Below are 23,745 nucleotides of genomic sequence, written 5' to 3'. Positions count from 1 at the left end.
GAGAGAGAGAGAGAGAGAGAGAGAGAGAGAGAGAGAGAGAGAGAGAGAGAGAGAGAGAGAAGGAGGAGGAGCTAAGTAGCCACTAATCTCCTGACCAAACTTCCTTTAACCAGTGGTTGGATATTCTCATTAATTCAGAAAGCACCCAGTTCGCCATTCGACAAACTGTTGCATTGTATGGTTAGGTAGACGTTGATATCTGTCCAGTCTTCTAATCGTACAAGGTTGCCTAATCGCTTGCACTGGTGCACAATTTGCCGAGGTGTTCATTTCAGCAGGGAATAAAAGATCAAAGGTAGAGCTAAAAGGTACATAAATAAATACTGCTATGTGTCTATTTTGTGAGTAGTATTGTTTGGATAAAGAGCCAGACACAGTCAAACACCATTTTTAGGTCTTGATAGCTTGTGTGTAAATGGAACTGTCTTGTGTGTGTTCTATGTGCGTACCTTTGTGTACAACAACTGTATGTGTTGCATCGCCCTCCCTGCTCTCTCACTAACCCTGCTGCAGTCGCAATTCATCGCTCTCTCCTCACAAAACAATCTTTGGCGAGAGGAGCAGGGAGGAGAGGGGATATGAACAAAAATGAGGGAAAGATGCAGCCTTGTGAGCCAATTTAAGAAATAACTGCTGATGCATCAGCTATTGACTGTTTCGGCGCTCGTGATAACGCTCAAGGCGAAACTGTGGGCAAAATGACAGCATCAACCGCCTGCAATAAACTGCAGCCCGCGAGACCAAGGGAGCTCTAATTGACAGCTGTCAAGCTAATGGGAGCCATGACGGAAGATTCTGGGAGAAAAAAATCTGTTTATCAACCATCAACCGTACATCCTCGAGCAGGGAACTTTCCCTCCCTCCCTCTCGCTTTCTTTCTCCCTCTTTCTCTGTGCCTACGTTATTCAGCTTTTTCCCTCACCCCTTCTCCCTTTATTTCTCTCTCCGCCCTCTCCGCTCTTAACCCTGTTCATTGTCGCTCACTTGCGGCTGTGAAAAAGGCAGAGGACGGCCATAACTAATCATAGTGTCAGTTGGCTGCCTGGGAGAGCCTCACTTTAGGGAGAGCAATGCAAGGCAAGGCAAGGCTGAGGAAAGGCCCATAATCCTGAGAAGAAGGCCCAAGAGTAGACACCTCACTCCGGAGGGGGCACCAGGGACTGGGCTTCAGGGGACTACTGATCATGAGGCCGGGACACACAGACAAAGACTCATGTGGACAGACAGATAGGCCTAGACCTCTTTCGACTCCCACTCRTTGATTCTCCACATTTGGTTGCGTGATCTATCCATATGCTCTTTCTACTTCACTGTATTTTCGATTATGCTACGCTGTTCGACGGGCGCTATGTTTMATTTTTTTGCATACAGCTTCAGACATACACAGCAGCCATGTTGCCACTCACCAGGTCCGTCATGCACCCCAAAAATCAGAGGTTGCACAAAGCACGCGAGGGGATGGTCTAGAGTGGGGGCTAGTCCCCTCGCCCGTAAGTAGTAGCCTATCTCCTGTAGCGTGAGGCAGCTTGAATCTCCTTAATGCTGAGTGCCAAAGCAGAAACACATCAGGTCCCATTTTTACAGTCTTTGGTATGACTTGGCCGGGGAACGAACTCACAACCTTCCAATGTCAGGGCGGACACTCTAACCACAAGGACACTGAGTTGGTGCATATGTAAATTGGAGAATTTTGCATTTTTCAAACACCTGAAACAGCCTTTTCCTGCACTCCAGAGCCGTAATCATTATGCTTAATTCTATGTAAAAAAAATATTAAATATGTGTATTTTTTTGCATATCTAAGCACACGCCTTCTGTATACTCCTGTCTGGTGGTTATTTTTTTAAAGAAATGTCTGCGTCTGTGCTAAAATCTGGGTAAAAGATTGGAAGGAAAGTGAGTCCTATTCAGTACGTTTAGTTATTGCTTGCTTTTCTAAAGTCTACAATCTTTTCCAGCAGGCGTTCCGGCTAAGATAGTTAGACAAGTTAGCTACACTAACTTGATTGATAGCCTGAAATGGCTTCTTGGTAGCTAGTTATGAGGTTGGGAGATTGGGAACCTATCTGGGTTAGCTAAAGCCAGCTTCATAAAATGTATAAGTGGCTAGTAGTATTACAGAGAAAAAACTAAAAATGTATTTTTTAAATAAAATATATAAATATTTTTTTACAGGACAAATATGAGGGAGCACGTGTCCCAACCATATAAAAAACATGAATAAATACAAGTAAATCATATCGGATTTAGCCTCAGTGTTTCTAACTAAATCATAATATTCATATTCAAAAATAACATCTCACTGTGATAACTAAGTTCATGAACTTTGCAATCGTCAAACTCAACACCATCCAATGGATGTAGTACACCTATTCATTAATAAATCCACTTGATTTTAAATATAATTTAAATTTAATTCTTTATAATTATATTTCTCATTAACAGAGGGTGGGGGTGGACTGTGGAAGGTGATGTTTATGAAATCATTTTCTTTCCGTCTTAATAATTAATAGAATTATCATGACCAGCTTTTAAACTAGGATAATTAGCCTAATTAAGATGGCATGTTTCATTAAATTTCATTCGCTGAGACTGTGAAGGGGTAAAGCTTTGTACGAGCAAGGCACCAACAAGCCGCTGCGACCGACCCTTGAACTACAGCGAATCAACCAACTACACCAGCGACAGAGTGAATACAGTAACATTACACTATTACACAAACCCTCTGTTTTTTTTAGCAAGGAGCAGAGACAAAGAATTATTACAAGAACATGCAAGCTGTGTGTGTGTGTGTGTGTGTGTGTGTGTGTGTGTGTGTGTGTGTGTGTGTAGTAACCTATGTGTCTACGGGCCACTGTATGTCGATGTGTATCCAGCATGAGTGCAACGTTAACACACATCAAGCATGATTAATCTCTCTCGCTCATCCACAATCAATCAAACAAGCACAAAAATCACAGAAATCAGCTGCTTTTCCTCAACGCAATCTATCTCCCATCAAGCAGAACTAGATCTGTCATGATCTTAATATTTTGTATAAATCATGTTTAGACCCTTTGAACACAATGCTGATAATAGGCATTTGGAAAATCAACTMATGTGGAAAAGCATCTATACCTTTGACTACGTCGTGATCTAAGTGATGATGAGCAACGTCAACAATAACAACGTCGACTAATTTCACAAGGCTTCTTCAAATATATATCTCACAGACAGCGGCCTGGCCCTAAAGCAATACTATTCTCTATGACAGTGTAGCAAAACAGCTACAACACCAGTGCAATGTTTTCCGAGTGTTTCGGGCAAGAGGCACTACAGTACTACTCAGTAAGAGTAACATGGCATAACACAACTAGTGAAGGAGAAAAAAAAGTCCTACGTTTGACGTTCCCTCTTTCCTCCCCAAAACAACCATATGTTTGGTCTTGCAAGGCTTGGAAGCAGACAAAAAAAATAAAAAAAACGGTGTTCACAGCATTGTCCACTCCTAAACGGAGGAAGGTATTGTGGGAAAGGTATTGTGGCTAGACAGAGAGAGTGGTGTGTGTGCGTGTGCGTGTGTTTGTGTGCGTGTGTGTTGCTGCTATAGGCCCCTCTTTCTCTGACAGAATTTTCGAGAGGCTAGTTTTTGGTGTTGTTACAGGGCTCCTGACCATTAAAAAGCAGCCTAATTCCAGCCAACGTGATTACCCAGGTACCCTAGCCCATTTGTCACCTGCAGCAGAAAATTGAGTTAGTGCACRACTAAAGGCATGGAGGACTGTGTCATATCAACCTGATTACATAAAACTAGCTGCAAACCTAATTGGGCTGGATGACAGTGTGCGGAGCTTGTCATCTCCAATCATTAGGGCTGTCAGGAATCCATCAGCTTTACAGCTAATTAGGTGAACACTAATGAAGCTGGCAAAACAACTTTCTTTTTATACGGCTGAGCAGCCCTTCCAGACTGGTGGGCTGAAAAAGAGAAAAGAGCAAGAGGAGAGAAAGAGAGAGGGAAGCAAAGAGAAGGAGAGAGGGAGAGAGAGATTTTCTCATGAAACGCTCAAGGTTGCTGGGGACTGGATTTCCCAAAGTTCCTAATCAAGGCCCATCATCTGCCATCTTTTGCTCTTTCCATCACTATAGCGCAATCAATTTGTCACCACTCTTTGTGTGCCACGGAGCAGTCGTCAACCTTATAACTTGCAGCTGTGAGGGCTGCTGGGAAAGAAGGAGGGGCGAAGGGTGGGAGGGGGTATACAGACCCTGTAAAAAATTACAGGAAGTTGCCTCGTCCAAAAAAATAATAACATCCCTCACTGCTCTTGTGTCTGTCCTCGTCCGCTCGTCAAAAGAATAAATGCCTTATTTTTCTCTCTCACTTTCTCGTCTGGGATAAGAAGGCTTTCAGTCATCTCCCAGCCTCCCCTCGACCCCCACCCCCAGCGTGTCCATTAGGCAAAAGTGTTTTGATAAAGTAAAGCCCAGGCCCAACGTATGGAGAAACAAAATGAGAGCAGTCACTCTGCCAACTTCTGATTGACCATTAGAGCCATTGATGAATGTGGCTGTCAAAAGGGAGACAATTAAATCAAATATGAAACAAAGTCGCTTTGACGGGTCATTCTGATGGAGCAAACCATTCTTCCGTCTCCCGATTAGGCCTAATAGTTAAATTTTTCATAGAAACACTGTGTGTGCGTGCAAGATAAAATTGTTTGTGTGTGTATGTGAGTGTGCGTGTGTGTGTGTGTTTGCGTGTGTGTGTGTGTGTGTAGTAAAGTGAGCGAGTGTTTGGATTACTATAATAATTGCATAATATTGAATTTTGATAGTATATTTGAAGGGGATTTGACTTTGGTGCTTGTTATAGTTTTGTTATAGGTTAAAAGTTACATTAGTAGAGATTAATTTACATGTAGGCTATGTTGCAGAAAACTGAACTACACTTTAAAGCATATAGGTAAATGCAGCCTATATTGTGATGGTAATGAAGCACATGTCTCACAAATAAGAATAATACTTATTGAATCTTAAAACAGGTAGCCTGTATACTTCAACACACTGGTACTTCAAACAATACTTTCAACAGCGGACATAAAATACAGAAGTTCCAGTCATATAGCAACAGTATGAGAACAGAAGTCTGATTCAAATAAAAAAATGTTTTACAACAGAATGGTAGCTAAGTAACTACCATGTTGTAGCATACCCTAATTATTTATATAGAGTAGAATATATGTGTTCCATGACCTAAGTAAGATTTGATTAAAGCCTATGTTGAACAGTCAGTTTGGTTTATTCTCTATGTTTAAGAGAGAGAAAATAAAATGAAATGTGGCCTTTGGCTCTGACGACGTGAAAAGTACAAAAGAAGCAATTAAAGATGCTTTAAATGGCTAGTTGTCATACCAGACATGACGTCACGTGAACCGGCGTTGCTATGGGGAGTGATTTATTTGTGTTTATCCGGAAAGAATAGATCAAAGACAAGCCAAATGACGGGCAATCAATCAGCCGTCAAATCAAAGATGGCAATTGTCCATTAAAGCCTCTTCCAGTCCACGTCTCCCCTAGAGTCGGCTGCGAAATAATCTTTAAGTATTTCCCAGAAAGGAGAAATCAGCCAAGGGAAACTAGGCGAAAGTTGACATTTTGTGATCAAATGTTTTAGCATGCACAAAGCCCCAAACCAGCATCAAAGGAAATCATGACAGTCAGCTGACACGAGCCCCCTTTTCCTTGCGCTTCTTTATAGATCTCTAATTCAAGGAGTCAATATCTGCACCCTACGGAGGGAGGAAGGGAGAGTAGGCTAAAATAGGGTAAAAGGGAGAGACCTATCAAAGCTGAAGTTGTCTTTGACTAGTCGGATAGAGCTACGGCCTGGGAAACCTTTTATGTCTTCCGAGAACTGTTGTTAGCAGATCGTTTATCGAATGGAATCATTGTTGCCCCAGAAGTTGGAAAAAATTATATACTGAGAACATTTAAACAATGTTGCCAATAACTAGGCTATGTAATGGGCTATGTAAGTATGCTGATAATGCAATTGACTATTAAAATAGTACGTGGCTTAGTATCAAACGTGGTCTACGTGGTTGTAAAAAAAAGCACATCCCCTTCAAAGGGAAAGTACAAAAAAAACKAATAGCTAGTAGCCTAAYCATCCCTCTTTGAGTGAATGGGTATTTGCCATTTCCTCCCACTGTAGCCTACGCTACAATGTAGCTACACGCACATGATTCAGTACTATACATGGTAGGACCAGTGAAGGCAATGGAAATACCGCAGCAGTCGTAGTAAAAACAGAGGTGATAACATGCATATCATAGAGTCGTACCTGCTGCACGCCGGGGCGCTTGCTGTTTCCTCCGCGGCATTCTTATTTCGGGGTTCTGAAGAGTTCTTCTCTAGCCCCAGAGATCCCTAGCTGGTCCGCTCTTCTTTGATAGAGGCGCTTCCTTACACGGTACCCGGGGCGCTTTCAGAAGGCTGACATAGATCGGCAGTTTTCAAACAAAAATGCAGACATTGAAGAAAGGGTAGATCTGAAGATGAAGAAGAACAAGCGTTTTTTTCTTTTTCCTGTTCGACTTGGATATCACAGTGTGTGGAGACCGGGAGTACAGTGGTGGGAAAAAAAATTCTTCAGCCTCAATGTGATTCTCACTCCGTGTTGGAGGCTGCAACAGGCAAGCTTAAAGGAAAACGAAATGAACGCGTCACTCAAAGTCTGCAAACAGGGGCAAACATCAAGCGCTGTCACATTTATTGTGCCTTGCACCTCCAATGGCTAGCTAGCTCTTGTCATATAAGCATCACATGTCTGCTGTCCCTCACCACAGCCCCATAACGGTGTCTGATACGATCTACACAGTTCTATACAGAATAAAAAGTAAGCTTTGCTATTTGATAGAAATCATTCATGAGCATTTTCAAAAGTCATCCATGCATGCCGGAGACCAAATGCGGATACAATAGCATAACTGTAAGGAGGAGAGCACCGTTCCACTCTTTGGCTACACATGGAAACAAAACATTGTATTCTTCCCTTGGCTATTGGACTATCTTAATGTTGACTAGATGTTAATGGCATACTTACTCAATCGGTTGATTAACTGCGTTATCCATGAGGATTTTGATTCTGGTAATCACACGCAATTTAAAAACCAGCAAGGCAGCATCTCAGCGTCGCTGTAGCCATCGTATGAAAATCCCAGTGTTTCCAAGTCCCCTTAAAACATCAACAAATATATATATATGTATATATATATTGTTTTAAGATAGAGCGGTAAAGACAAAGGTTGAAAGAAGAGATGGACGGACTTGTCGCCCACACGCTGGCTCGCTCCGTTATTTTGTCCAAGCGCGTTCAAAATCCACTGAGAGCAGTTCGAATCGATGAGATACGTGCTTGATTGGGTATCCCTTGTTGTAATAATGTACATCAGAAGGAGGGGATGGACTCGTGCTGTGCCTCAGCTGCTCTGAGAGCATGGATCAGCAGCTATTGCCAAACACTTTCTTGGCTGCTAATAGCACTTTTTCCTCTTCTTTGTGTGGCTGATAGTAGCTATTTAAAACAGCAACAGCGAATCAGACGAGTCTTCCTTACTGCAAGATGCCTTCTTCTGCTCAAGTGAGTCAGGCACAAAATCCGAATCATGCGCTCTCCTTGTTTTTGTTGATACAGAATGGAAAGAATAATAGGCTAGTTTTTTTTTAACGGTAACGGTAAGATCAAAACGATGCACACATCCCCATCCTTCAGATTTGGCACCATCACAGGCACTATCAGCTTTTTMTTTCAAATGTTTCCCTCACAGTAAAGAAAAAACTTTACAGATCATTTTCTGTATTATTTAGGGTGAAAGTGGATAAATTGTCCCATCTTTTTCAGATCATCTTCAAGATAGAATACAATTGGTCCGCTGTCTGCTGCAAAGGTTATGACTGTGGACGCAAATGATTTTCTCGAAAACCAGAACGCGGTAAGTTGTCAAAGGATTTTTTTCTTCTGCCAGATGTGTGTGTCCGTGTCTTTGCCGTGTCGTGGTTTCCCAGTCTCATGCTAGTCAATAGTCAGAAACATCTGACCGGCAGGGGAGTCGCTCGACAGGAACAAGATCTCCTCTCCGTTCGCCAGGCTTGTTGGGGGATGAGAAAGAGCAGTCTTTCACTGATTCCGGATGTTTTAGCCTAATCTCGCTGCGTATGCCACTACACCACTGCATGCCGTTAGATCCGCCCAAGCATCTGTCCGTCTAACCATTGGCGCATCCATCAGTGTCACACGCTCTGCACACTCGCACCGACCATACCCCTCTCAGTAGACACAACAGCCTCCGCATAGCGCCTCTTCATTTCTGACACATTCGCTTTGGTCAACAAGCTGGAGGTTTTCAGTGGTCTAATGGTCGACATTCTCATTTCCTAATACAAGAAATCAAAAGGGAATCAATGCAGATGTGATGCAATCGGTAGCTTTTCACTAGCATTGCATTGAGACAGTGGGCTATGTAAAGCTGTGCGCCTCTCTGCCTCTAGTCGTCTGAAGCCTACTGTCAACTGTGGAAAGCCACTGCTACCTCAAAGAATCACTATGTTTTTTTAATGCAAACTATGGAAACCATATACACATTTTGTCTCAGACGGACTAAAAACATCGTATCCAAAGTTGTATTTGGTTTGTGCGTAAAGACGCGTAAAAGTGGTGCTTTTTGGGAACGCACCAAAAGGCAAAGCGCAATAGAACGCTTTACTTGAGATAGGCTGACTGATATATCATATAATGGTGCTGAGGACAACATGAGTTGCGGAAGACAACCGGAAAGGATTGTCTGTACATCTGTACAGTATTCAATAGGCCTATTATGAAATATACTACTGAGAATGATGCAACATGTTTCCAAGACAATGTTGAAGAATGTGAGCTTTTTCTTCTTCTTTTTTTGCATACAATTTTACAGTAGTACATAGTGCATAGCAATTCGATAACTTGACCGTTCTCTTGGCGTTACTTTACTTTCAGTTCAGTATTAGGCTACATTTCTAATCTACTCTTAATCATTCGCTCGCTCTATTGAAAAGAGTGTGCCAATGGCATAAACAAAGGCTACAATACATGAGACGAATTTAAATGTTTTTTTAGGGATCGTGAAGTAAAATGTAAAGATGTCAATTATGCCCATGTGGGTGTGTGTGTGTGTGTGTGGCTACGAGTGAGTGACCAGTACAGCATTTCAACTTCAAGATTAACGTCACAAAACGCTATTGTTTTGAATAATATGAGTTATCTTGAACATGTTTCTGCCTCATTCGTTGTATACAATGCCAAATAGAAAGTCGTCATATCCCTCATTCTGTTTGCAGATATATGATTCAGTCCATTATGTTTACAGGTTAGGCCAAACGTGCATGCCATTACACCTTTGGATAGGTCTATTGAATTAAAAAAGACCGCAATAATTTCCCCGCTAAAACAAAAGTTGAAGCTCGTGAGTCATACAGTTAGAGTTAGTTTCCGTGTTTAGCAGTGTAGCACATTTAAGCCTATATTTAGATTTGCAGGGATGTGCCGAGGCTAACTACAGCTCTTTTCTTCAGATATGGATTCCTTAAAAAGTTGGAATTATAATGACGTTTATGATTATTTAAACTTAACTTTATATATAACATTCAGTAAACCAGAAGTATAGAAGAAGCATGCCCAAAAAAATGATTGTTCTTACTGATGTTTGTTCTGTTGTTAGGAGTTTGTTAACAGTATTTAATATTTATTATTATTATTAAAATACATGAAAATATATTTTGGAATTACCCTTTATTTGAAAACTAAGGCTGCGAGCTTTGCTTGGTAGGCTTCTGTGGGACTTTTGTTTATTTTTTCTAGCCAAGGCCTACTCCTTATCCTTAATATTGCAATAAGTGCAGTCATTCTCTCGACAAGTATCTTACAGTAAATTACCCTTTGCTACATGTGTGTGTCTCTCTCTGTGAGTGTGTGTGTGTGTGTGTGTGTGTGTGTGTGTGTGTGTGTGTGTGTGTGTGTGCGTGCGTGTGCGTGTTTGTGTGTGTGGGACAGAAGACAGAAATGGAAAGAGGGAGAGAGAGAGGGCACATATTTAGCGTCTTGCCCTTTTTTGCACGTTGACATGTAACTCCATCTGCACCTCTGTTTGTAACTGTGACAATGATTCGCGTGACCATGGTTTCTGCAGAGGCAAATGTATTTATATTTCCGTTCAGATACTGTTTTCTACTGTGCAATTATCAAGGTGAAGTGTATTTGCGTGCACRTGCACAACAATAATGGGTCTGTTCATTAAGTCAACTTATGATAACTTTTAGACAATGTAGGATTCAAACGATGCTGGCTTTATGCTCGCACATTCTTGTTCATAATAGGCTACAGAAGAAAAAAATCGGACAGCTAGAATTATTGGTTTTATAACGCCCACGCATGGCACAGACAGCAAGTTTTTTGCAGACCTTACCTTGTAACATACTTTATAGACAAAAACAAGGGGAAAAAATGTCTGTTTCATTTCCAATGTGTTTAATCCTTGTAACATACTTTATAGACAAAAACAAGGGGAAAAAATGTCTGTTTCATTTCCAATGTGTTTAATACATTTTGTCAATTTCCATTTGCACATATGCTAAGTTAAAAGTGAGATGCTTTTCTTGATATATATTTGTGATATTCATTTGTTAACTTTCAACTCCATTTTGTTACTCAGAGCTTGGAGCAACTTCCCCCATAACGCCCCCGTTACTCCAACACCTGTTTTGGATATATCTAACTATCGTTAGACCTCCCTTTTCCTTTAGGGAGAATAAGACAGAGACTTATCAAAGATTGCATGATGATCAAATCAGTGTTAGAGAAGAATCAGAACCCCACCTGGACTTTTCATATGATTTAGGGAAGTGTAGCCTATCTCATGTTGCCTCTAATGCCAAGTTTTGTTCATGACTATAAATCATTTGGCCTAGTCATTTTTCTTTGGTAAAATCTGTTACTTTTGTAATTTTTTGACTATTATTGTGTTGACTAAACGTGGTGCTATTTTATTCCATACCGATCAAACTTGTTTTTTCGTTTTAGTCAACTCGATTTATATTTGATGGTTGAAGACTTCGGTGGTGCTATAGAATAGGCTGGCCCCCCCAAAATAATTCATCAAAAGTTACTTCTGATTCCGTCTAATTTACTGTGCTGTTTCTACTGCTTGTATAATTATTTTTGGGGTGGCACGGTGTGTGTATCCATTGTGCGCATCACTTTTTTTTCCACACATACCTGGGCTTTACCATTATAATGTAAGCCCGTTGACTATTTTTGTTTCAAAAACACTGAAATTATATACATTTTCATTTGTTTGTGTAATTTTTWAAATAATCTATCTATCAATCAATCAAGCAACATGTTCATGTAATTATTAAGCCCTTTTTACATCAGCAGATGTCACAAAGTGCTTTTACAGAACCYAGCCTAAAATCCCAAAGAGCAAGCAATGCAACTACATTGATCAAATAGCATATTGTTAATTMATTTTTAATTCCATTCGTTGCACAACATTTGGTAAATATATCTAGCCCACATTGGATATTGGGAATATCAGTAGGCCTATGATATGTCCATCGACCAAACTAACTTATTTGATCAATGTTCCCTATAATGGCAGGACAACGTTACCAACATGATACCCGTATGATTATTTACTATATGCACCGCACCAACTGTGTTGTAGGACCTCTCGAAGTTTACGCAGCCGAGCAAGTGGCAAATAATTAGCTGGGGCGGTATTTGGAGCACCCGCTTGACGCACACAGAGCGAGGTGGACCATCACTTTCACAAACTCACCAGAGGCTTACATAAAGCCATTATAACCTGCAGTTTGAGATAACATCTTTAACGCATAAAGGTTTATAATTGCCGCTACTGTGACCATAGCTCCCCCGGGAATATTTGCAATAGACTCCCGTGGTGGCGACGAAGTCAGCTGCGCCGCACCAGGGTCGGCTAGGTCATATGATAGCAGCGCTGCGGGACCCATGGAGGCGCGCATCACACAGTTGCAAAACCTATTCTTGGTGCTGGGATCGAGGACGGGCTTGCAGCCATGTGTATACTTTTCTAAAAAGGGATATTTGGGAAATAAAAGAGAACTGGAGTATGAATAGATAAGAATGGGATTTGTAAATAGTGTTTTTATATATCTCTGTGTGCACCATCGTGGATTTTATAGTGATCACATTGGCGAAGAGAGTGCGCTCGCCTGATCCATTCAGCTTCACGGCACACTTGTTCCTAGTAGACTGTATAAAATTCGCAAGGAAGGGATTGGCTATAGCCTCCTAGAAGAAGAGGGGAAGTATTTGGTGTCTATAATGGAAACAAGAGGCTTCTGGCAAAGGAAATTCTAATGCGTGGAAAGAGGACTTTAAGCCTATTGGTATTTCTGAGATCAGTAATATAAATATATATATATATAGGGATTTGTATTTATTAAGTTTACCTCCCTCTTCCTCCTTCCAGGCTGCATACTCCTCAGGGGAAGTTAACATGATCAAAGTTCATGAATCTACCTTTTTTCTTTAGAAGAAGAGAAGGTGATTGCCAGCGACCATTTTCCATGTTCAGAGGTCAAATATGAAATAACATATGAAATTATTTTTGTCACAATTTATTTAAATAAAATGATTTTTCACCGTTTTTCGCAGCTGTTAGCATAAGAGGGCAACTCCAATTTAGGGCAGAGTTATCATCCAAAGCAACTCCAAAGTCACTCAAAGTCATCTCAACAAGACATATCCTGCACTTTGACTCTGAAAACACAGAGATGGAATGTTACAGGTAGTGGATGCAGGTATTTTATTCCGTCTCCCAGTGTCCTCCCTCTTTTCCATAGCTGGGTGTGCTGTGCGAGCTTGCAGGGTTGAGAGGGCAAGTGCTGACCAGCCCTCTTTCTCTGTCTGTTACTAGGTCACCAAGCCTCCCCCTCCAACCCTCCCGGCCGCTAGCCACCAGGGAGAGGGTAATTTAAGCCCTCCTTGATGTACCCTATTCATCACTGTCCCAGAGACCCGCTTCAAAATTAAAGTCTGATCTACAAAGTTAAACCAAAATGAGATAAAAACAAAATGGCAGAGGTCAAAGAGGGTTGGACGAGTCAGAATACAAGGTGGTGTTTTGCTGTGCTTGATTTATGTTTTGGGGGGGAATGGTGAGAAATGAATACATTAATAACCCATTGGATCAAGTGAGCCTGTGTCACAGCCAGACCTAACACCGCTGTTGTTTCAGCAGTTTAGTTGTTGATCCGGTCTGCAATACAGGACATAGACCTAGGTTCCTCTCCAACGAGGTGGAGAGCAGTGTCGCCTAGTATACAATGTTGTTGTGTCAGTATTGTTCCATCAGAGACGTTGCAGTATGCTCTAATTTTATTCAAGCACATCTATTGAGTTGAATGATAATGCAGATAATGCATTGCCTTTTCTCAGCGTAATGTGTTGCTGAAACTTTCATGGTTAGTTTTTTGGGTTTGGGTCCATTTTTACTCCAATTCAGATAGTAAACTGACATTTTCCATTTTTCCTTAACATGTTTCAATGACAAAGATTTGGAATTGGAATTTAAGTTTATTCCAGATTTGACTGAATTTGAATAGAATTGACCCCAGCCCAWTAATCAATTTAACGTGTAGGCTAACTTCTAATTCATTTTCACAGGATGAAGATATTGCCGCTTGTTAATATGTGTTTAAACAAATATGCTTGTTTGAAAATCAAACATAAGAAGTAAAACTATATACAGTTTACTGAGTTGTGGGTTTTGGATGAGCCATGTGACATGGAGTACTGCTGTGAGTCAATCCTTCCTTATGGTGAGTAAAGACAGAGAGAGCGAGCAAGAGAGAGTGATGGAGGGAGGGAGGGATGGAGTGAGAAATAGACAGAGGGACAAGTAGGGAGTGCAATAGGTAGAAAGGAAGACAGAGAGGGAGGGAGGGAGGTGAGGATGAGAGGAAGATAAGAGAGAATAGAAAGAGGAGAGGGTGTGTGTGTGTGTGTGTGTTGTGTGTGTGTGTGTGTGTGTGTGTGTGTGTGTGTGTGTTGGTGTGTGTGTGTTGTGTTGTGTGCGTGCGTCTGCGTGCGTGCTGCGCTGCGTTGCGTCGCGTGCGTCGCGTGCGCTGTGTGTGTGTGTGTGCGTGTGCATGTGTGAGTGCATGCGTGCATGCAGTGTGTCTGTGCATGCTTCTATGTATGCAGCGTGTGCATGTGCCCGTGTGTTTTGGTACAGTATGTCTGGGTGGGAGTGTGTGTAGGTCCTGATCCTAGGCGGTGTATGGTAAACAGGAACGCTTTCTGTGGCAGGAGGAATTTCCCCCAGCAGCCCCCTATATCAGTAATAGTGCCGGTAATGAGCTGCAGCTGTCAGTGTGGTTTCCTCTTCTCGTCTGTGATTCATGTTCCAGCTCTGCAAGATCTACAACTGGAACAAATGTTTACCCCCGATGAGAACCAGACAAACAGGGAACCAAGCACGAATAAAAAAAAGGAAATACTGGCCATTTTTGTTTTGTTTTCTTAATGCAAGCCACCCCTGACGTGCACACCTTACAGTAAACCCACTTAGAACAGATAAGGATGCTAAATGACAGATGATCTTCTCCAGCATTTAGGAAGTGCCCGCATTTCTCATGTCTCGGTATATTTAGAGTTAAATGGGGTTGACCACTGAATTATCATGTCCTGTCACTAACCCTACGCTGCTATATCCATTTCTCTGATAATGCCTCAGATAGAGACACAACATATAGATGCTGATGATGTTAGACTGCTGGAATAAGGCTTTGAGCTGCATGCTAAGGATGTAGGGCGGCAGGTAGCCCAGCGGTTAAGAGCGTTGGACCAGTAACTGAAATCCCCGAGCCGAGCCAACTAGGTGAAAAATCTGTTGTTGTGCCCTTGAGCAAGGCACTTAACCCTAATTGCTCCCGTAATTCACTCTGGATAGGAGTGTCTGTTTAAATGTAAAAAATGAAGAAGAGATGAGATCACCTAGTTAAAGCCCACGCTATCAGTCTGCAGTGATGTCACCAGCAGGGAACTGAATCACAGGCCTAGCCAGACACACATGGTCAAGTCATTAGGAGGGTTTTCCTACAGTAAAGTACTGTACAGGCTCTGCTTTCACTGTAGTGTGTGGTCTTTGCTAGGCATTGACTTACATACATGACAGTTTGCCTTTAAACATACTCCTACTGTAAAAGGACAGATTGTAATGTTATGCCACCAACATATTTGTTGGACTTTTTGTGGGTATGTAGTATTATTTATAGAAACACAAACTGTGGTTGAAGTTCTTTTCTGAATTGGAGTCCATCTATTGTGAAGCCAAATAGGCATCCCAGCTAGCACACAACGTTCTGAAAAGCATATGTTTCTATGAGCTTGGTGAGCGTGTGCCTGTCCTGTGGTTATTTCTGCATACAACCTTCCCACAGCTTTCTGGGAACGGTGCAGGATAGTTGCTTTGCTTTGGAACATTCTCAGCGCATTGTTTAAAAAACTTTCAAGGAACAACATTTTCTAGCTCGGTGACAACAGCACGTTTAATTGAACATTCAAAAATAGCCTTCACATTGTGCTTGAGCGCATGCTATCCCAGCTAGCATATTTGGTTCCTTGGAAGGTGTGGGAACATGTGTTTTTTGATTCACATTGGTTGTGGGAACGAAGCCATATGTTTCCTGACCGGTAAAACTGAACGTTGTTGAAACATTCTGAGAATGGAAGTGAACATTTTGTCTGTTCTGGGAACATTTATTTTCAGGTTGCAGGGAGTGTTTTTTTTACATACAGTAGCTGCTGCATACGTAGCTTCTGCTCAGAGCTCCCACTGCTCCCTCATTGACATGGAGTGGGAAACTTCATGTTGTACACTAAAGATACGGTCGACGTGTTCGAACTACGCATTCCATGCCTCAAGCATGACTTCATGTTGTAGCCTACACAAAATACATGATGGACATGTTCTTACAAACTTTGTTGTCTGTTGCAACAGTATATCTAGGCAAGCATATCAAACGCAAGCAAGACTCATACAGGGAGTCAAAATCGAGGTGGAACAGCTAGGTAGCCTACTCGTGTGGTACTTGCACGATCATTGAGAAGTTCAAACGCAGACAGGTTTTTGCCCAATGCAAAACTCAAGTGGGGAGAGACATTCTTTTTTCAAGAACTCTGGCTAGTGGCTACGACATGGCAGCAACTATAAAGATTAGCCTACATCATCACACAAAACACTGATGGTTTTTGCTCCAATGCAATGTGTAGGGACTGCATCCTGCTTGAGCAACTGCAATATCCGTTACGACAGACAGAGAAGGTCGTATAACCTTCAATAAATATTTTGGGGAATGTTCGTTCAAATCGCTGCAKGSTTTTTTATTTTAGTTGTTCAGAAATACGAGGCAGAGACRTAGGCTACATCATCGTGGTTCAGAAGAGGGTGAGTAAACAGAGAAACGTAACGGGAGGTGGAGTGTGTGTAGTAGCTACGTATTGTGCGTAAAATAACACATGCGCATAACGTGATCTGGATCCTTAGCTTTGAGAAAGATGTTTCCGTAGGGGYGGGAAGGGGCGAGACGGGGTGAAAACTCCATATTGGTAGCCTCAGCCTTTTCAAGTATACAATGTAAACTCAGCAAAAAAAAGAAAAGTCCCCTTTTCAGGACCCTGTCTTTCAAAGATAATTCGTAAAAATCCCCAAAACTTCACAGATCTTCATTGTAAAGGGTTTAAACATTGTTTCCCATGCTTGTTCAATGACCCATAAACAATTAATGAACATGCACCTGTGGAACGGTCGTTAAGACACTAACAGCTTACAGACGGTAGGMAATTAAGGTCACAGTTATGAAAACTAAGGCACTAAAGAGGCCTTTCTACTGACTCTAAAAAACACCAAAAGAAAGATGCCCAGGRTCCCAGCTCATCTGCGTGAACGTGCCTTAAGCATGCTACAAGGAGGCATGAGGACTGCAGATCTGGCGAGGGCAATAAATTGCAATGTCCGTACTGTGAGATGCCTAAGACAGAGCTACAGGGAGACAGGGYGGACAGCTGATTGTCCTCGCAGTGGCAGAMCACGTGTAACAACACCTGCACAGGATCGGTATGTCCGAACATCACACCTGCGGGAGAGGTACAGGATGGCAACAACAGCTGCCCTAGTTACACCACGAACGCACAATCCCTCCATCAGTGCTCAGACTGTCCGCAATAGGCTGAGAGAGGCTGGACTGAGGGCTTGTAGGCCTGTTATAACTTCTTATGGCTGCAGGGGCAGTATTGAGTAGCTTGGATGAAAGRTGCACAGAGGTGCMCAGAGTAAACGGCCTGCTCCTCAGTCATAGTTGCTAATATATGCATATTATTATTAGTATTGGATAGAAAACACTCTGAAGTTTCTAAAACTGTTTGAATTATGTCTGTGAGTATAACAKAACTCATATGGCAGGCAAAAACCTGAGAAAAAATCCAAACAGGAAGTGGAAATTCTGAGGCTGGTCGATTTTCAACMAAGATCCYATTGAAATYACAGYGAGATATGGATGAGTTTGCACTTCCTACGGCTTCCACTAGATGTCAACAGTCTGTAGAACCTTGTCTGATGCCTCTACTGTGAAGGGGGGCCGAATGAGAGGGGAAATAGTCAGGTCTGCCATGACCTGACCATTCTTTGACCATGCGTGTTCACATGAGAGGGAGCTCTGTTCCATCGCTCATCTGAAGTCAATGTAATTCTCCGGTTGGAACGTTATTCAACATTTATGTTAAAAACATTCTAAAGATTGATTCAATACATCGTTTGACATGTTTCTACTGACTGTTTATGGAACTTTTGGACATTTCGTCAGCTTTTAGTGAACGCGCTTCCTGACGATAGATTTGTTTACCAAACACGCTACAAACATAGCTAATTTGGAACACTAATAGTGAATCGGACATGTACCGGACAAAAATCTATTAGATTTTCTTTGTGGAGTGGGGAGTGCCCTGAGGAATGTGCATGGTCCGAAGAAGTCAGCAAAGGTAAGTGAAGAATTTTATAATGTTGTTTTTATGAGTTTTTGTTGACTGCAGCACATTCCTTTTTAGGCAGGGTAACTGTATGGCTTTGGCTTTTGTGGCTGAACGCTGTTTTCAGATTATTGAATATTGTGTTTTGCCGTTAAAGCTTTTTTTGAAATCTGACATCAAGCGGTTGCATTATAGAACAAGTGTATCTTTAATTCTATGTAAAACATGTATTTTCATCAAAGTTTATGATGAGTATTTCTGTTATATTGACGTGGCTCTGCAATTTCTCTGGATATATTTGTGAGGCCATTTCTGAACATGGCGCCAATGGTAAACTGATGGTTTTTTGGGTATACAAATATGAACTAATCGAACAAGACATATATGTATTGTGTAACATGTGTAAGTCCCTATGAGTGTCATCTGATGAAGATCATCCAAAGGTTAGTGATTAATTTTATATCTATTTGTGCTTTTTGTGACTCCTCTCTTTGGCTGGAAAATGTGCAGGAATTTTCTGTGAGTTGGTGGGTGACCTAACATAAATCGTTTTTGTTGGTGCTTTCGTGGTGAAATAGCCGCTATTTTGAAATCGGACACTTTGGTGGGATTAACAACAAGATTACCTTTAAAATGTTAATAAATACATGTATGTTTGAGGGAATTTTTAATTTATGAGATTTCTGTTGTGATGTGAATTTGGCGCGCCTGCACTTTTCACTGGTGTTGTCATATCGATGCCGTTAAGCGGCGATTGGCAGCCATAAGAAGAATAAGGCAAGGTCCTACGCAGACACTTCATCGGCAACACGTCGCCTATGGGCCAACCCACGTCCGCTGAAGCCAGAACCAAGGACTCGGCAAAAGTGGCTCTTGCACTGGACGAGGTCGTGGTTTTGTCTCCCAGGGGTGATGGTCGGATGTTGCGTTTATCGTTGCGACAGGAATGAGCGTTACACACGGAGGCCCTGTAGCTCTGGGGCGGGACTGTCGATTTGGAGGTGGCTTCGTCATGGTCGGGGCGGTGTGTCCATAGCCATCTATCGGAATCAGGCTTGTTGTCATTGCAGGAGAATCTCTCACGCCTGTGCGTTTAGCAGCGGAAGACATCCTCTCCCTCATGGGTGGTTCCTCTTCCTGCAGGCTCATCCTGACATCGACCCTGCCAGCATACAATGCCACCAGCCAACTGCTCGTTCTGTGCGTGATTATGTCCTGCAAGACACGAATATCAGTGTTCGTGGCCATGGGCCGCGAAGAGCCGGATCTCTCATCCCATTGAGCAAATCTGTTGGATCGGAGGGTGAGGGCTAGGGCCTTTCCCCCCAGAAATGTCTGGGAACTTGCAGGTGCCTTGGTGGAAGAGTGGGGTAACATATCACAGCAAGAACTGGCAAATCTGGTGCAGTCCATGAGGAGGAGATGCACTGCGGTACTTAATGCAGCTGGTGGCCACACCAGATACTGACTCTTACTTTTGATTTTGACCCCCCCTTTGTCCAGGGACACATTATTCCATTTCTGTTAGTCACATGTATGTGGTACTTGTTCAGTTCATGTCTCATTTGTTGAATCTTGTTATGTTCATATAAATATTTAGTTTGCTGAAAATAAACGCAGTTGACAGTGAGAGGACGTTTCTTTWKWWKYTSWKTTTAGAATGTYCTCTGAACGTTACTAATGTTTTCTTGTGGTTTTTATGGAAAGTCTTCTTTACGTTCTGAGAATGGAWTGTATGTTTTTATATAACATTCTTAGAACGTTCTCTGAACGTTACTAMATTTTTCTTGTGGTTTTTATGGAAAGTATTCTTAAAGTTCTTGGAACAATTTGAGAACATGACTTTAAATAGAACCATGAGAAAACCCTGTGCTTAATTTTAGCCAGATTCTTCCAGAACAGGATCCGGCACCTCTCCGTTTTGGGCAGTTTTTTTTCATGAACCTATTTTGTCGGATCCGGTACCTCTCGTGGCATGACAAATCATTTTCACCTTTTGCAATGTAAAAATTATAATAAAAGCGATCAAAGTGCATTAGATTWGCCTTTTCCTTAATTCTCCAGCCCCCACAAAAAAACAATATGAAAAATTATATTTTCAGCCCAGGCCGAATATTCTGAGAGTTAATTTGGGTCGGGTTTATGGTTTGCCCAACATTGTAACCTATGTTTGAGACCAACGCGTGGTCTTTGCTGTGTGAGAAGCGTGCCAGTATCTCCCACGTAACTAGAATGAAATTCACTTTCTATGATCTCTCTCCCTCTCTGCTCTGATAGACATGAACCTGCAACTCTCATCTCTCCAGCGTTGCACTTCATCATTTATTTTCTTATAGAATCATAGCCGAGCAAAGGGTTCTGAAGGAACTGCAGCATCCCTGATAAATTGAAATACATTTGCCAAAGTTATAGAATTACTGCTGTCTGTTCAGAAATAAATGAAATCATTCAGAATAGCCTAGTACCTCATGAGAAGGCCTMTCATTTAGCCACATAGGATCAATAGCTTCTTATTTTTAGCCTACATCTGGCGCAAATCTGGCAGTGAAAAAACAGCATGCATACAAAACAGGTCTTTCGCAATATTTCAAATACAAATGAGGGAAAACACAAGTCGGAAAAGCAAATGGCTCCTGCTGAAAAGAGAAGACTGTGCTGTAGGCTACATGTTTAGSACTATGAGCCTACAATATGGGTCTCCACACACCTAGGCATAGGCTACTGATGGATTCAAGACAAGGTCGTTTTCATTGATAGCAGATTCTCAGTTTGTCAGTGTCAAAGTAGCCTGTGCGGTAAAAAAACCCAAAATGTGCGGTATTAAAAAAGATTCTGGCAAAGTTTCCAGTCATGTAGSGGCGGCAGGTAGCCTAGTGGTTAGAGTGTTGGGCCAGTATCCATAAGGTTGTTGGAACGGATCCCTGAGCGATGGCAGTTAACCCACTGTTCCCCGGTAGGCCGTCATTATAAATAACAATTTGTTTTTAACTGACTTGCCTAGTTAAATGAAAGTTATATGTAAAAAATAAAAGTGGAATTGCATTTTCCTAGGCCCTAGGCTACTAAAAATGTTTCCCAACTTCGCTAAGTGCCTCTACTCTACTGCTCTCTCCCACTACGCAAATGCGATGATATGCATGCAATGCTTTATTATAAAGGTGATTATTATWWTTTTTTTCTCATGCGTTCTGKTACCTCAGAACTCTCACGCTCACTTTTTGTTCCTGCACCTCCCGATTTACAAATGAAGCACCGAGGAAACATGTAGGAACGGTTATGCTGAAGTACTGCAATTCCCACAGAAGAACTTTGTTTCTTAATGTTCTTTGAACTATTTGACAATGTTCCCAATGTCAAACAAGTTGGAGAACGTTCCTAGAACATTACCAACATTTAGATGAAATGTAACCATTTTTGAACTTTTAGGAAACGTTCYGTTAACGTAATGAAATACCAAGTTCCTTAAATGTTCCAAAGCCAAGCAACTATCCTGCMTCATTCCCAGAAAGTTGTGTGAAGGTTGTAGGCAAAAATAACCATCGGACAACCACGCTCTCACMAAGCTCTAAGAAACATATGGTTCTCAGAACGTTATGTGCTAGCTGGGCTGTGACATTTTTATGCAAGCAATTGTTCAAATGGTGAAGATAGCTTAATCAGATCAGGCTATTGTGTTTGCGTGTGTGGGGGTTTCACTTGTGATTCATTCATAGGAGTCACTTTTCTCTCCATCTCAGATCCACTTCCATGTGTTTCCCCCTCAGAGCCTGTGGAACTGTGACTCAGAAGACGATGATGTGCCATGCCGTGCCATGTATCCTCCCTGTTGCATTAATCATGCTTTTTAATTAGTGCGGCCCAGCTTTATTAATTACGACTGATGTCTCGCTGATACAGTCTCCCTCAATTGCCCCGCCCTCCTCATTTCACACACAAACTCAAGTTATCTAGACCTTAACCCTGCCTCAGACTACACCGAGATGTCTCAAGTAAGGAGCTAGAGACACAAAGAGAGAGAAAGAACATAGAGGGAGAACAGAGAACAGAGAGTGGGAGATAGAGTAGAAGGAGCAAGGAGAGAGGAGAGAGAAGGTGAGAGAAGTAAGATCGAGGCAGAGAGTGCGAGGGAGAGGAGCACGAGGAAGAGAACAGGAGGAGAGACCAGAGAGAAAGAGGGAAGAGGAGAAGAGTAGGAGGGATAGACGAAATCTCAGATGTTTTAGGAAATTATGGCGCTGGAGAGTCTACATCGGGGGCGGCGAAAAATTAGGTAGGGGCTTGGGCATGGCGGCGCTGCCCTACACCGTCAGGATGGAGCGCTGCAGTCGTCTGTCCCTTTGCAGTGAAAGGCTCCCCAAAGATGGATGTTCCACGTCCATGCTTCACGTTGGGATGGTGTTTCTTGGGGGTTATTCAGTACTTCTTCTTGCCTACCAAACACTGGCGAGTGGAGTTAGACTTAAAAGCTATATTTTTGTTCTCATAGGACCACATGAACCTTTCTCCATTCTCCTTTGGATCATTCCAGATGGTCATTGAACTCAGTAAGGCTGTGACATGCACTGGTTAAGCAGTGGGGTATCCTGCGTGCGCTGCATGGGATTTACTGACGGCGTAGTGTGTTACTAATGGTTTTCTTTGAGACTGGGTGGTCCCAGCTCTTAGGTTTATTGACAGGTCTCTGCCGTGTAGTTTTGTGGCTGATCTCTTCTTCCCTCATGGATCAATTGTATGCGCTCATGAGGCTAGAAAAGAATTTGCATGGAGCCCAGACTGAGGGTGATTGACGTCATTTGAATTCTTTCATTTTCTAATAATTCTGCGCAGACAAGTGTGTTCTGCTCTATAAGCTGCTTGCCTTATTGTCCTGTTAGCCCATGTCCCAGCCTTGTGGCAGGTGCTATCATTTTACTCTCTTGATGTCTTTTACAAGGCCGCTCTTCTCTGTTTGGCCTTGTGGAGGTTGGAATCTGTTTGATTTTGCGTGTGTGTGGACAGGGTTGTCTTTTATACAGGTCATAGTGAGTTCACCAGGTTTGGTTAAATAACCAAGGTTTTAAATGGCAAAAAGTGGACGAAAGGAGGCTTCTTAAAGAAAAATACAGGTCTGTGGGCTGGAATTTCTTACTGGTTGGTAGGTGTCAATCTTATGTCATGCATAATGCAATTAATTAATTTAAAATCTACCAATGTGATTTTCTGGGATTTTGTTTTAGATTCGTCTCTCACAGTTGAAGTGTCCTATGAATAAAATTAAGGACTCTCTGCTTTGTAAGTAGGAAAATGGGCAAATGGGCCAGGTGTTAAATAATTGTTTCTCCTCTCCCTGTAGTGTCGTGATCGGTTTGGTGTGGGGGACAAAATAATGTATGACGATAGCACCCGCAAGAAGGTTTGGGTTCCGTGTAAGCTGTTGTAACTTCCGATTAACCCTGTATATTGTAGAATGTGCATGATTAACACATTCAGTTTATAAAACACATTCTTTAAATGTTTAACTATTTTAATGTTTAATGAACTAAAAACTACAAAAAAAGTGACTGGGAAGAGGTGTAGAAGTCGATTTAAAAATCCAAGAATAGTATTTGCTTGTAAATAAAAACTATCCAACTATGGCATCTCTAAAAGTTGGTGTGAATTGAAGTTGTCATTCCCTA

The 23,745-nt window shown here is 41.9% G+C and overlaps 1 protein-coding gene and 1 long non-coding RNA gene across 3 annotated transcripts in view; one reads left to right on the top strand and one right to left on the bottom strand.

The window, feature by feature from the left end:
- Positions 1-8,301, bottom strand: part of LOC111974318 (teashirt homolog 3) — a 35,865-nt gene extending 27,564 nt beyond the window's left edge. The window contains exons 1-2 of one of the 2 annotated variants that reach the window (XM_024002039.2): positions 7,088-8,301; positions 6,326-6,682 (exon numbers count right to left, since the gene is read on the bottom strand). In XM_024002039.2, coding sequence (XP_023857807.1) covers positions 6,326-6,365 — 40 coding nt within the window. In that variant the 5' untranslated portion in view covers positions 6,366-6,682; positions 7,088-8,301. The remainder of the gene's footprint in view (positions 1-6,325; positions 6,683-7,087) is intronic. The other variant, XM_024002040.2, reaches the window with a different exon arrangement.
- LOC139028831 (uncharacterized) overlaps positions 7,435-23,745 on the top strand; it is an 18,937-nt gene continuing 2,626 nt past the window's right edge. Inside the window, exons 1-2 of the long non-coding RNA XR_011481064.1 lie at positions 7,435-7,624; positions 7,886-7,976. This is a non-coding gene — a long non-coding RNA (uncharacterized lncRNA). The remainder of the gene's footprint in view (positions 7,625-7,885; positions 7,977-23,745) is intronic.

This window comes from Salvelinus sp. IW2-2015, linkage group LG15 (assembly GCF_002910315.2).
Source record: "Salvelinus sp. IW2-2015 linkage group LG15, ASM291031v2, whole genome shotgun sequence".
In the NCBI taxonomy this organism is placed as follows: Eukaryota; Metazoa; Chordata; class Actinopteri; order Salmoniformes; family Salmonidae; genus Salvelinus; species Salvelinus sp. IW2-2015.
The sequence above is the reverse complement of the archived record's forward strand: the minus strand, read 5'-3'. Positions and strand labels throughout refer to the sequence as shown.